Source organism: Cicer arietinum, chromosome 6, assembly GCF_000331145.2.
Source record: "Cicer arietinum cultivar CDC Frontier isolate Library 1 chromosome 6, Cicar.CDCFrontier_v2.0, whole genome shotgun sequence".
Classification (NCBI taxonomy): domain Eukaryota; kingdom Viridiplantae; phylum Streptophyta; class Magnoliopsida; order Fabales; family Fabaceae; genus Cicer; species Cicer arietinum.
The window spans coordinates 30,082,444-30,097,765 of record NC_021165.2 but is presented as its reverse complement, the minus strand read 5'-3'; the positions used below and the strand labels follow the sequence as shown (position 1 = coordinate 30,097,765).

At 28.2% G+C, this 15,322-nt stretch overlaps 1 protein-coding gene across 1 annotated transcript; it reads right to left on the bottom strand.

Moving 5' to 3' along the window:
* Positions 1 to 9,805: 9,805 nt before the first annotated feature.
* Positions 9,806 to 11,121, bottom strand: LOC101496790 (uncharacterized). The gene is made up of 2 exons (XM_004506661.4): positions 10,598 to 11,121; positions 9,806 to 9,980 (listed from the first exon to the last, which is right to left on the bottom strand). Exons 1-2 carry the CDS (start codon positions 11,030 to 11,032, stop codon positions 9,906 to 9,908), a joined length of 510 nt encoding a protein of 169 aa, XP_004506718.1. The 5' UTR covers positions 11,033 to 11,121; the 3' UTR covers positions 9,806 to 9,905.
* Between the last annotated feature and the right edge of the window lie 4,201 nt (positions 11,122 to 15,322).

Sequence of the window (15,322 nt, the reverse complement as noted above, 5' to 3'; positions counted from 1 at the left end):
TATATAGGCAGAATAAGCTAGAAATTAGTCGGTTAGATTCTTTTTTCTTTTTTTCTTTATGCGTGCAAGTTGTAACAACGACAAGTGTCCTTTTTATTTAGCTTTACTGTAACAGCAACTAGTGTTATTTTTTCATTTAGGTTAAGTTTTTATTTTTCTTCCAGACAGCTTGCATTGGCTGTTTATTAAATTATTAAGTGTTTTTTATTAAAAAAATACTGCCAAAAATAAAGTCAAATACAATATTATTTCTAAGTTATGTGTGAACATATTTGTTATATCATGATAATTCTAAAACACATTTTATTTATAATAAATTAATAATTATACAAAATTATTTCAAAATGATTAATTAGATATGACATCTTTTAAATTTTTGAGCAGTTATAATACAAGTTGTACAACTTGAAGATTTTAAAGCACATTTTTAATTAGATGTGACATTGTTTTAGTCCTTGAGTTTTCTAAGACACAAGTTGAACAACTTGATAGTCTTAAAACTGTTGGGGTCAAAAACTAGTATTTTTTTAAATAATTATTTAAATCAAACAATCCCATTTTATTTCGTCAAAACTTTTTTTTTCTTTTCAACAACAAAATAAACTTTCTTTAAAAAAGTCAATCAACACATCCGTATTTTATACCTAAGAACTACGTAGCTTTGATTTCTCATCGCACCGGGAGATACGTAGAAGGAAGATCGCACTTTTATCAAGCATAATAATAATAATAAAATTTTCTTTTTTTTTTCCTCTATGTTTTAAATATACTTTTATGATTAGATTCTTTTCATAAAAAAAATTATTTTTTCATTTTAAAGAGAAGAAATAAATTCATATAAGTCAACACTATTTTTTGCACAATTAATTATAGGTAACCGTATTTTAAAGGATGTCGTAGGGTGCTAATACCTTCCATACGCATAATCGACTTCCGAACTTAAAATTTGGTTTCAAAGACCATCATTTTCTTTTTTTTTCTAAGGATTGTCAAATGTTTTCCCTATTTTTAAATAAACTTTTGTGGCGACTCTATTGAATTCGAGGAAAACTCAAAATTTAGGTCGCGACACAACATAATAACCCAAACATCATGTTTAACTAAATGGAAAAAGGCAATATTATACCGATTGCAGTAAAATTCATCCCTAATACAACACAGCAAAAAACCCCACCAAGTAAAATATCGAGTGTAAAAATCATGTTAGCAAGCTTGTCAACACATGTGTTTTCTTCCCTATTAATATGATAGATGTGAAAATTCATTTGTCTTATAAGAGATATGTAAGTGAACCATCTAATCATTTAGTTATTGAAAGATTGGACGGCCAACAAAGAGTCACACTCTATCTAGAGACAAAACCAACTTTTAGAGTGGATGATCTCAATAGCATACATAGCAGCAGAAAGCTTGTCATGAAAAGATGTAATAACACCCAAGTAATCTGAGAAACAATCAACAATAACGCCACTTGAAACCTTAAAAATATCTCTAGAGACGCCATCAATATTACATTTAATCCAACCACAAGGAGATTTCAAGAAAAAATCTTGTTTAATAACAAGGGCTTTAAGAGCATGACAGTCAATTAAAAAAAATTAACATAAAAAATTTGTGCATCGATGAAGATGGAATACCTCTAGAGAATCTACTTGGGAGATATACAACAGAAGAAACCTGGTAGATAATGCATTGAATGGTAATCTGCTTGTTATTAAAAGAAAATTGATTGTATGCAAACCAAATAATCTAGATAATGTGAATGACATTAGATAGGTTGGCGTCCCTCACCTACGAACTCTAATTTTTACTACAAATCTCAAGAATCAAAGAGATGGAAAAATAGTCATACCTAATACGTAAAACATAGGACAACCAATTCTATAATTGAGTAGAAAAAACATAGTCAAAGAAAAGATGATCAAAAGTTTCGTAAGCATGAAAGCATAATCGACAATGTGACACCACCACACACCCTCGATTCCAGAAGTGATCATCTGTGGTCATCTTATTATGAAAAAGAGACCAAATAATAAATGGTTTGGAAGCAGGAATTGCAGCACTCGAAGTCTTTTTACTCCAACTAAGCTCCAAGCATGTAGGATGAAGAGTTTTGTAAGCATCCTTAAAAGATAAAATTCCAAAATCTATGAGACTCCAAACTAATTGGTCACCACAAGCCTTTGAAGGAGTAATAATTTGATTTATCTCAGCAACAATATTAGAAATGAGCAAGGAAAACAAATAAGAATATACCAAAAGAGATCGACTAAAAAATAGGCATCAATAGACGATACGGAATGCACAAGGTGAGGGAATAAACCATTTCTATCCAAAATAGTTTGGTCTAGCCTTTTATTGGATCAAAATATAATTGAACTACCATTACCAATTGAAGAAACCGTCAAATTCTTGGCCAAATGAAGGACTTTTTGAAATATGTAATTGGCTTATTGGCACGAAGAAAACGAGCCTTATAAAGTAAAGCTCAATGTTGGTGTGAAGAAATCATGTCCCAATAAAGTTTAGATAAGGTAGCATAATTAATAGCACACAAGGATCGAACACCAAGTCCCCCTTCTTCCAAAGGAGAGCATATTTTTCCGAACCCTTGTAACAATTTTTCTACTAACAATATCCTTTGACCATATATAATTTCTCGACCAAAAATCTTATTTTTTTTATAAGAGAGATCGACCATGTATAAACATGAATGTTGTACATACCATGAATAATAGATTTAATCTTTTGAATGCACCCATAATTGATAAAATGGATCTTTTTCAAATAGAAAGTTAATTTTAATACGATTAATAATACGTTGAAACTAACATGCCTTAGGCTTCCCTCGGAATAAAATGATACCCCAAGTAAGTAAACATAAGGGATCCAAATGTGAAGCTCATAAAAGAACTAATTTGTTGAACTCATCTAGTAGATATTGAACCAACAAAGAATTCACACTAAATCAAGCTTAGATATTGACTGAAGCAGTGCCATATTCACAAAATAATTGTGTGAGGGATTCAAAAAAAAAAATTCGAGACCTTGCAAAACACCATAATATCTTATGCAAAAAGAACATGAGAAGGAGTAATAAAATTATGAGGTCCAATGATAGGTTTCAAGGTCCCGAAAGAACCTTCGTAATTATCTTAAACTAAAAATTAACCAAAGCAATAGGCCTATAGTCTCCAATTATATCTGCACTAGAGAACTTAGGGATTACAGCTACCAAGTTAGAATTTTAATTCTGAAGAATCCAACCTAAAGTAAAAAATTGTCGCACAGAAGCATAAATATTTGAACTAATAAAATCCCAAATTTTTTGAAAGAAAAAACCATCAAAGTTTTCTTGACCAAGAGAACCTAAGCCATTCATAGAAAATTTTCAATTGAATTCTTATCAATGTCACACAAGTGAGAAAGACAAAGAAGAGATGAAGAATATTCCTTATGCACCCGCAGTTGGTAGTTTTATGTATGCTATGGTATGAACAAGGCTATATATTTCTCATGCATTTGAAGTTGTTAGTCAGTTTCTCTCCAATCCTAATAAAGATCATTGACAAGCATTGAAGTGGATTCTCAAATAACTTAAATGCACTTCCAAAGTGTGTTTACGCTATGAAGGTGGTGAACCTATGTTGGATGGCTACACAAATGCAGATATTACAGGTGATCTTGATTCTAGAAAATTTACTTCTAGTTATATGATGATGTTTGTAGGGGAGTTGTGTCTTCGCGATCAAGGTTACAAAAGTGTGTTGTTTTATCCACTACTGAAGCTTAGTACAATGCAGCAGCAGAAGCTTCCAAAGAACTCTTATGGATGAAGAAATTCCAACACGAATTAGGCCTCAAACAAGACAAGTTTGCGTTATTTCGTGATAGTCATAGTGCAATTCATCTCAGCAAAAATACTATTTTTCATGCAAAGTCGAAATATATTGAGGTGCAGTATCATTGGATACGAGATGCACTAGAAATGAAGTCATTTTCAATTGAAAAGATTCATACTGATGAGAATGGTTCAGATATGATGACAAATGTTTTGCATGTGTCGAAGATAATATGTTGTAAAGAGAAGGCCATCATGCTCCCATTTAAGTCTTGAGGAGAGACTTGTTGGGTGGACTCATTGTCCATGTGAAATCCACTAATATTATTATTATTATTATTATTATTATTATTATTATTATTATTATTATTATTATTAAAGAAAAAAAAGAAAAGGAACAATTTTGGGCTAAGCCCATGTGAAGAAATAAAAGGATTTTGAAATCCCTAAACAAAAAAATAAAAAACAAAAAAAGACAACTGCACAAACAGGAAAATAAGCGATAACATAAAAGGAGAAGAAGGAAATTCGGTTAAGGTGGTAACAGTTATTTAATATACAATATTAGTAATTTTACCTTCTTTGAAAATTACTTTGGAATATTCACTTTAGTGGACAATTGTTTGCTATTTATTCAGTTTCCACTCTTTGGTGATGTTTCATAGTGTTAATAAGAAGATTTTGGTGTATTAATTAATTATTATAGTAAAATGTTTTACTGACTAGGTCCCATGGTTTTTATTTTCTCAATTTGAGGATAGTTTTCACGTTAAAAATTATGTTTGTCTCATATTTAATTTTATGTCAATTATTGTTGCTACATGAAATTGTATTTTCTGTTTGACCATTTATTTATACGGTGGGGAGAAATAATATTCCACATTATTGAGATAGTTGTCTATGATTTATTGGCAAAGTTTTCTTTACTAAAATTTCTCCATCTTTACATACTTAAATTCATTAATTTTTTGAGTCATGATGACAAGTTGTACTACTAAGAAGTAATTCTTGTCTAGACATAAGAATTTGGTCACACAAAAAAAAATTATATTTCTTTTAATTATTTTAAAAATATACATTACTTAATTATTGTTTTTCTACTTTTTTTCTTTTATGTATGTGTCCAAATTCTTGTGCCCACACAAGAATTATTCTCTGTTAAATTATTATGCACTCTTAGAGTATATAAAGAAAACTTTGAAGGATATGTGAAGTTGTTCACTTTTTACTGTTAAGCTGAACAATCCATTTTCAGGTTGGTGTATCAACATTATACTGTATTGCCAAATACTTTGAGTAAGACGACATTAACTATTGATTGATTAAAATTTAGGGAGTATAATCTTTATCCTAAGAAGTATTTATTATACATTCAAATCTAATAACTGATCAAGACTATATACTTCTTTGTGAATCTTTATTAATATGTATTCCCATTTTCATTGAAATGGACTATCTTATTTAACTATACACATGATTAGTCTGATGTTAACCAACTTTTTACATAAAATAATTTTCATGATTAATTTGCAAAATTGAAAATATCAAAAAGTACATAAAATTAAAAATATAATATTTCCAAACTAATATAAATCATATAAAATGAAGAACATATTATAGTTAAATATGCAACTTTATGATAAAGAAATGTTGAAATTTAAGAAATATATCATTCGAATGGACACTTCAAAGAAAACAAAAAATTTGAATAAACCATTAATTCTAAGTAGAAAAAAATGTTAAACATAGGAACTACATCACTAAAGTTACAAAATCTTATCAATAGTATCATATTTTAATATATGTTCTATGAATTGTATTAATCAACAAGATTTTATATTTTCGTTTAAAATAAAGAAAAATTAGACTATATATAGTTATCCAAAAATATATTTATCTTTTAACACTTAAATGTTTTATTATATTCTACTCTAAAACAAAAATATGATTTTTAATTTACATATTATTATTTTATATTCAATAATATATTAAATTCTATCGCGCAACAGTCGGGTTAACATCTAGTTAATTATTATAGTAAAACATTTTACTGACTAAGTCCCGTGATTTTTATTTTCTCAATTTGAAGAAAGATTTCAAATTAAAAATTATATTTGTCTAATATTTAATTTTCTGCCGATTATTGTTGATATATGGAATTATCTTTTCCGTTTGACCATTTATCATGGAGAATAAAATATTTCATATTATTAAGATAGTTTTCTATGATTTTTTTTCAACATATAGAACAACAAAGATGGAAATAGTACACATTATTTTAGTAATTAGCACACTCATTAGTCACAATGGCCACTACCACCTTAAACTTTGTACATTTGTCCTCTATGGTTTGCATATTCATAATGCAGGGAAAATCCAACAGAGAATATTGTCCACTAGTTTCCAGTAACTTACTCTCCATTGCTTCCAATACATGAGGGGACTAATGAAAATTTCAAGTCCAAAAACAAATCCCAATTCCACACTTAAAAAATTCCACTCAATTGAGCAAGCTAGCCTTCTACATCTTGACTGCGGAAGCAAATCCCATCTTTTAACATCTAGTTTCTCAGTTAGTGGAGGGCCATATAGCCCATCATTTTCTTTAAATTGTTGAAAGCAATGTCCACAATTTGAACCATTTTCCAAGGCTTATTTGCTTGCAAATGTGAACATATTATAGAACCATGAAATTTGTTGTTCCTCAAAACCAAGACACTAAGTGTTGGTATGTTTTTCAAAGAACATGGAAAGCCACAAACAATTTGATTTGATCCAATGTCTAATACCTTTAATGATGTACAGTTAGAGAGAGACTTGGGAATTGGTCCATTTAACAGATTTCCATTGAAGTTAAATTTCTTACATCACAAAAAGCTGGAAACATATCTGGTATGAGGCCAGTGAGATTGTTCTTACTTAAGTTTAATACTGACATTGTTAAACTTGAGTAAGAACAATCTCACTGGCCTCATATCAAACATTGTTATTAAACATGCAGATATTGTTCCAAAAATGTTGTTTAAAGAAATATCAAGCACTTGAAGATTTGAAACATTGCATAGAGAATCAGGGATCGTTCCTTGTGAATTATTATTTGAAAGGGAGAGAAAAATTGTGGAAGACAAAAAGTTACCAATATCTTGTGGGATAACGTTGATAGATCATTGTTGCTTAAATCAAGATGTTTAATATGAAGGAAGACATGATTGTGAATTCTTCTAGTTTATTGAAGTGGTCGAATTAAAGCCAAATATTTTCCAATAGAGAAATGATTGTGAAATACAAACACAAATTTCTGCTTTTGAATGAGGAAAACATTGTACTAGGCATGTTGATAGTCCTAGTAATTGAAAGTCCTACAATGGTTTATTGTAGTTTTGAAATCAAGGGGGAACTGTTTTGGTGTGTAAAGGTTTGATCCCCATTCTGAAGGTGGGATGATTTTGTGGATTTTGGCAGTTGAATAGGCTATTAGGCCTTCTTTTGGGTTGTCTTGAATTGTTACAGATCCTGTACATTGAAGAATAGATTTATAGTAAGGCTGGGGTTTTGATAAATCCCATGGTTTGAAAAACCAGCCTTCTGGAAAAATCTTTGAGATCACATATTGATGATTTTTATTATAAAAGTGATCATCGATTGTGCAAATGTTTTGATATTTTGTTTTGACAAAATACTCAGATTTTGGTTTAAATAAAGTAATATGAGAATTATTTGGATTTAAAATAATTTTTGAAGTTTCGCCTTGTGAGAGTTTTGAAATTATTTTACAGGATGGTCCCTCTTGTGAAGGTTTTGAAATAATTTTTGGAGAAAGGTTTTTAAAGATTCTCCCCTTTCTTTTCCCGGAAAAGATGGCAGTTCTATTTGAGAGATTCAATTTCTTTTTGGAGCCTGTGGAGTTTTGCAATTTTTTGGAGTTGAAGGTTTTCTTTAATTGAGTTTTTTATCTCTTGAAAATTATCAGGTCCAGCTATTTGTTGGTTGGCAAGCCATTTTTGAATTTGATTTTGCGTTTCATCTTCTTCGACAGCTTGTGCCCAAGACCTGATGGATTTTGCGGATGAGATGGGTTTTGAATTTTCTTGTGGTTGGTGAAACTAATAAAATTTGATTGAAGTTAGTGAAACTAATAAGATATATTAAATTAATCCATACCTCAAAAAAAAATTTCAATATGTTATAACTTCAGATTTGATCTTGATGTGGTGTAAAGATTTGAGAAATATAAATACAAAATGTTGTAAGTTTTTCATCAAAGAAGTGGGAAAGCTTTTCCGCTAAAAAAATAGTACAGTGGCAATTTAAGATTTAAAAATATTCAATGTCTTATTCTCTCTTCTTTCTCAGAGCATCTCCAACAGTAGCCAAATGCGTTCGCCGCATAGCGTGTAGTCTCGTAAAATTCAGTTTTTGGCGAGTTCATCATTGGAGCTGTGCCAAGTTATCATCACGGTTATCTCGAAAAGGAATAGTATTTTTATATTTTAATAATAAATTTATAACTGTTATTTTTTATTAATTTATTAATAATAATAAATTTATCTATTTTTATTAATTTATGACCGTTAATATCTTTTTTATTTATTAATAATAATAATTTTATTATTTACTTTATAATTTTTAATTATTTATGTCATGTATTTAATATTTAATTTTTAATTTTTATCATTGTTATAAAAATTTAAGTTCAAATTTATTTTAATTTTAAATTAAAATAATATAAAATAATATTAATTAAAATATTTAAATTAATATTTTAAATTATAATAAAATTAAATATAAATAAAATATTAATATATAAATTAAAGTTATGAGATTTTAATATAATTTTTTTAAAGTTAAACATTAAAAAATGAGTGAGTTTGATGTGACACAGTGGAACGTAATCTATTTAATAAAATTATGTTGAGTTTATTGTTGAAGTTAAAAAAGAATGAGTTGTTTCAAGATGATGTGACACACTAGACTCCATTTAATGAACTCATGTTAAGTTCACTGTTAGAGATGTTCTTACAATAGCCAAATAAGTTCGTTCATCAGCGTGTAGTTACGTAACATTCAGTCTTAAACGAGTTCACTGTAGTTATGTAACATTCAGTTTTAAACGAATTCGAGTTCAATGTTGTTGTGTCAACCTGTCGTCACAATGCTCTCAAAAAAGAACGTACTTTAATAATTTAATAATAATAAAATTATAATTATATTATATATTTTCTATTGAATTCACCGTTGAAGGAAAAAAAAAATATGACATGGACCCTACATTCCCACGTCTTTAGTCTTCTCTTTTCTCTATTCTTTATTTGTCCAAAGAGAAAAAATTTATACATCACTTTTCTCTCTCTCTTCTCTAACTCTCTCTCCCCTATTTCTCTCTTCTCTAACTCTCTCTCCCCTATTTCTCTCTTCTCTAACTCTCTCTCCCCTATTTCTCTCTTCTCTAACTCTCTCTCCCCTATTTCTCTCTTCTCTAACTCTCTCTCCCCTATTTCTCTCTTCTCTAACTCTCTCTCCCCTATTTCTCTCTTCTCTAACTCTCTCTCCCCTAATTCTATCAAACCAAACTCTCTCTTCTCTAATTCTATCAAATTAAACAGAGTCGTAGCAGCACAATTTTTACTGCACAATTTTCTGGTTTATGTTCTACTATGAAATTCACTTTACCTGAAAAGGTTATGGTTTTGCAATTTACTATCATTAGTAAAGAAAGAACATTTAACTTGAAAAAGGTATGGAAGAAAATTGGAAGATGGTCATGGGAAAAACATTTATATCCTGTTTTTTTATACATAGTGATAAGATGATACAAGTAAGAGTAATACTACTAGTGTTAAAGAGGTCCAAGTACTAATAATTGGAGCATATAAATAACAAGTAAATTATAAATGATAAGTTTTAATTACTTTTGATTACTTTAAAATTTCAAGCAAGAAATTGTCTGCAATTAGTAATGAGTAATTAGGCAAAAACTAGTGTCATTAGTTTTCACATTTCAAAGTACTAATAGTACATAAGTCAAAAACATTGTATACTAATATAGTTTAACGTTTACATCACATTAATAAATAGCAATGAAGCTCGCTTCTCCTAGCACATGCCCTTCTTTAGCCTCCAACATTTTCTCCTTAGTCACCTACAATTAATTCACCCAAGTGAAAGAAAAAACATCAATTTTCAAATAATTTTCCTCTATATATTAAAAATAAAAAAAATAAAAAACACTTACCATTATTTAATATTAACTCAATTTCCACTTAAATCCTTTAAATTTATTTTATTTCAATTTGACCCTTTAAATTACTTTTTTACATGAATTAATTTTTTATCTCATTTTAGAAAATAATTAACTCAATTGAAAATAATTAATTCATACTATATATAAATTTATAAATTGATATTCTGATTTTATAAAATCAATTTATCAACTATGATAGGACTTTAATGAATTAGTTTAACACCACAAAATTTTCTAAATATTACTAAATCGAATGTCATATTCCGAATTTTGACTGAGTTAATATGGAATTTAACATATCTTTTTAAGACAAAAAAAAATTAATCAATTAATTAAAAGTCCAATAATATAAACTTCTATATCTAACTTAAATCTAAATTATCTATTTAAATATAAACGCATACTCCAATACTCTATCATCTACCCATATATAATTTCAAAGGCTAGAATTTCAAGGACTTAAAAGCTCAACAATAAACTATATAGACAACATAAAAATTAAGAAAAATGTATACCTTGTTACCAAGGTGAAGCTCATCATCCAAGGCATAGAGCTTAAATTGGAACTTATGACCATGTGTGGGCAACCTTGGACCACGCCAACCAGGCTGTTTCCAATCATTATTCCCTTCTTTGATTTTAGCATAATCTCCACCCTTCTCCTCCTCTTTGCCAGAGAATCCCTCTGGCAATCCCTTCACGGTCGGAGGGATATTGATCACGACCCAGTGAGTAACCGGAACGACTGGACCATCTGAGTCGGATGCATCCAAATCCTCCACCACAATTGCAAGAGTTTTGGTCCCCTGTGGTAGGTTGTACCATTCTAATGGTGGAGATATGTTCTTCTTTGCTCCTTGTCCTTCATCCGTGTATTGTCTTGGTAATCTACCTTCGTTGGATATTGATGGTGATACCAATTTGAATTCGTCACTTCCATCGCTAGCCATTTTTGTTGTTTTTTGTGATGATGGTGTTGTATGATTATGCGTTATTATGGGTAGAAGAAGTGAGAAGTGGTGATTTATGGGGTGTGGAATTTTTGAGAAATGGTTAAGTGTGGGACATGTGGCATTGAGAAAATTAATGTGAGAAATGTCTTAGAGAGAGTAACGCGTGTTGCTACACGTGGAGGATTTGGAGCGTTCTAGTTCTAGTCTAAATTCAAGGATGTCTTGTCGTATGTAATGACAAAACAAATGAAAAAGAGAAACAAACTCGAACATGCTTGCGTGCTTGAAATGAAATTGCTTCTCCTAGTTAAGTTTAGTTATTGAAAATGACTCTCAACGCAAAATTTAAATGATGTATTAAAATTTACACAAATGTTATTAAAATATATAAGTTTTATTTAAATTTATTATTTTAAAAGTTAAAATAACTATAACTTTTTACGAAACAATTTGAGATACTTCATAAAAGTTATAGTTTATTTTAACTTTTAAAATAATAAAGTTTTATTTTATAAATTTGTATTAATATGATTTTTTTACAAAGAAATTTAGATATATTCAAATTGAAAAATAAAATAGGTAAACTAGTTTAAATTTTTAAAAGCTAAGGATAAAAAGTATTATGTACACTTTTTTTTATCTTATACATATTAAAAAAAACTTATTATTAATCAAAGAAAAAAATAATAAATTTATCAAAATTCTTTTTGAATATTACTCTATTCAACACTAACATAAATGCAAATTAAAATATAATTATGATTTTGAAATGATCCGTACATTATTAATTGAACAATACAACTAAAGTAAAAGTATATTTTCTTCATCTTAAAATTAATATTGTCCTTATTTATTTCATTGATATATTAAATAATTATTAAAAATAAAAGAGAATAATAATTTTATTAAATTATTTATATTAATAATTGTTTTATTTCTTATTGTTATAAATACAAAATAAAATAATTTATGTTTTAAAAATAATATATATAATATTAATTTGATGATACAATTGAAAAATAAAATAACTAATCTATAGACCTTTTATGAGTTTGATCGTTTTTGTTTCACTGTATTTATTTGTAAGTAGATATGGATTTTCTGTTAGAAGTTTATTGTTATGCGCTTTTTGTTAGAGGGCGATTTGAAGAAGATCAAGAGTTGAATAAGGTTCTTTTTGTTTTTAGATTCATTAATTGATATTAAATTTTTTATAATATAAATTAAAGGTAATTAATATTTTAAAAATGGCTAGTCAGCGAAATTAATACATTCAGCAACTATCAAATAAGCAAAATTTGGCCCCATCAATAATATTTAATTAAAAAAACATGAAAGACTTTTTAAAAACTTTGTGAACATTGTGAGGATCTAAAACAAAAACAAAAAATATTTTTATTGAAATTCCAATCAAAATAATTCTTATTTATAGGGATTAAAAATATAATTAAGCTTAAATAAAAGCATGAGCAATAATATTGATATTTTACACAATTCTTTTGTTGTTGATTGGATATTCAAATTTCCTACAGGGGGTGTATAAGTAAAATGTAGGTGCAAATAGAAATCCTAAAAAGAAAAATCAGCATCAAATAGGAGCTTCAAGTATCTCTATTCACAAAAAGCCCAAACCCATTATTGTAACATGTGACTCAAATGCCTAGAACAAATCACCATTTATTCAATTAGTGTGTATATTCGTGCATGTACGGATATTTTTTATAAAATTAAATAAAATGGAAAATATTTACTGCATTCTATCTAAAATTATTTTAAAAATTTTACATAAAGTTTTAAGACATAAATTCTTTAAAGTTCAAATTAACATATACAATGCATTACAAAAGATTTAAATTTGAGAAACTTTTTAATTAATTTCTTCCATATTCGACGGATTCTTCCAATGCTAGTTACAATTTGAATATCACATGTAAAAATTTTAAAATATAAAAAATGATACAATTTATAAGGTTTATCTACAAAATAATTTTTATCGAAGATATAGATGGACATAAATATAAATCATAAACTTAAAATGAATAATAAGTAACAAGATAAAATAAATGAATAATAAGTAACAAAATAAAATATAGTAATGTGAATCAGTATTATAATGAACTAAAAGATCACAAACAATGTTATTGCAAATATACTAATTAATATTATGTTGTACAACAATAAAGTAAGACATGATTTCAATAATTATAAGATTAAATATTAAAATAAATGAAACATAACACTCACATATAGAGTTTGTACTCTAAAAATGAGTTTTGCAAGTCACCCTTATGAAATGTATGTTTAGAGTTTGAGTTACACATATTGCTTTCTAAAACAAATTTGATAAATCTTTGGGAAATTGATATATTAAGATTTGTATTTGACATATTGTTCAAATACATTGGCGTTGTTTAGAGTTTAGATTAGGGTTGGACAGAGTTGAGAGACCCGCCCGTTACCGCCCGACCCACAAATGGTGAGGTGATTTGAGTGGGTTGGATCGGGTCCGACGGTAGTGTTGTAGGGTTCACGAGGTAGGCGCGGGCGGTTCGAGTCATGGATTTGCGATTGTCGATGACCGACCCACCCGAATATAGTTTATTATATTTATTATTATTATTAGTAATTATAATTTTTGGTGTTGGATTGGATACTTACCAAACCCAATTTTTTCCAGCCAAAAAAACAACACAACCCTAATTTCAACACTCACGCATAATCCCACAACTTTAATTTCATCCTCTCATTTTCTCTTCACTCTCGCACAATCACACACACATAACTCAACAGTCACAAGTTACAACAACTAACCATAACCCTCTCAAGTCTCAACGGCGGCCAACGTCCCTTCTTTCTCCTCTAGGTTGTTATCACTTATTATCCCTTCTTTCTTAACTCTCTAATTTCTCGTTCTAAATTTTTCAATCTTGTGTTCAAAAATTGCATTTTTTTTCATCTGTTGTTTTAAATCTGTTAATCTTATTCTAATCTCTCTCGCACTTGTTTTTATTTTTGTATTATGGTTTTTATTTCTTTTTATCATGATTAGGATTTTGTTTTAACTGTTTTTCTATTTCTTAGTTTTCTAGAGTTTTATTTTTTTTTTGCATGTTGTTTTCTATATTAGGATTTTGATTTAGCTTTTCTTTCTGGATGATTAGGGTTTTGTTTTCGTCTCGTTTTTTTTATCTTTGTTATAAATCTTCTGATTCGATTTGATGGTTTGAGATTGTTGTTAAAAAAGTTATATTTATTTGTCTCTGCATTTTCTAGATTTGAGACGTAAATTATATTATTAAATTTCCTTATTCTTGTTAGTTTTTAGATTTGTTGATTTGATTTCATATAACTATTTTTTTCTTTTTTTTTTTTGCTTTTCTTTTTCATATATGCAAGGTAATATTCTTTTATTTATGTTATGTTTATGTTATAATATTTATTGGTTTGCCTTTTGTTAATATTTTTTGTGCATAATGATAATTAATGATTTCTAACCACTATTATTGATGTTCTTGGCTTGTGGCTGAGAAAGATGGATCAATGAGCTGGTAACAATAGCAACTAAGGGGTGGTTGTAGAGCAAGAGCATTGTAAATTTGTACTTTTATTTTTTTTTCTTCTGTTTGATACTTATATATCTTTTTTATGCTTTTCTTTAATGTATATACATATCACTCAAAAGTATATTATTTTTTTATGTTTATAAATGTATGTTTTAATTTTAAGTTGGATTCGAAGTGTATGTTTCTTTAATTCATATTTATGCTTTATTTTTAACTTGTGATTGAAGATTATGTTTTTATTTTATATGTGTACTTCATTTTTAACTTGTGTTTCAATTGTATACTTTATTTTAAACTTGTAAAAGTATGTTTATTTTTCTGAATGTAAAAGGTTTTAAAGGATTGAAGGATTCGGAATGTATCAATTATAATCATTGACAATGCATTATCTAATGATGTAGCTATTTCTTTTTTGAAGAAAAAAAAAAGATAAAAAAATATGGATGGTTTGATAGGGGATGGGGAACACTTCTATCTGATGTGTCCTACTCATATTCTGAATTTAGTTGCAATTGATGGCTTGAAAGAAAAAAAATTAGGCAATTTCTAGCATTAGGAATGTTATTAGATTTGTAAAATCTTCACCTCATTGGACAATGCAAGTTTAACGAATGTATTCAATTTGCTAGAATATCTTGTAAAAAATTGGTATCTCTTGATGTTTAAACTGGTTGGAACTCAACCTACTTGATGATGTAAGTTGTATTTGCAACTAGGGCATTTG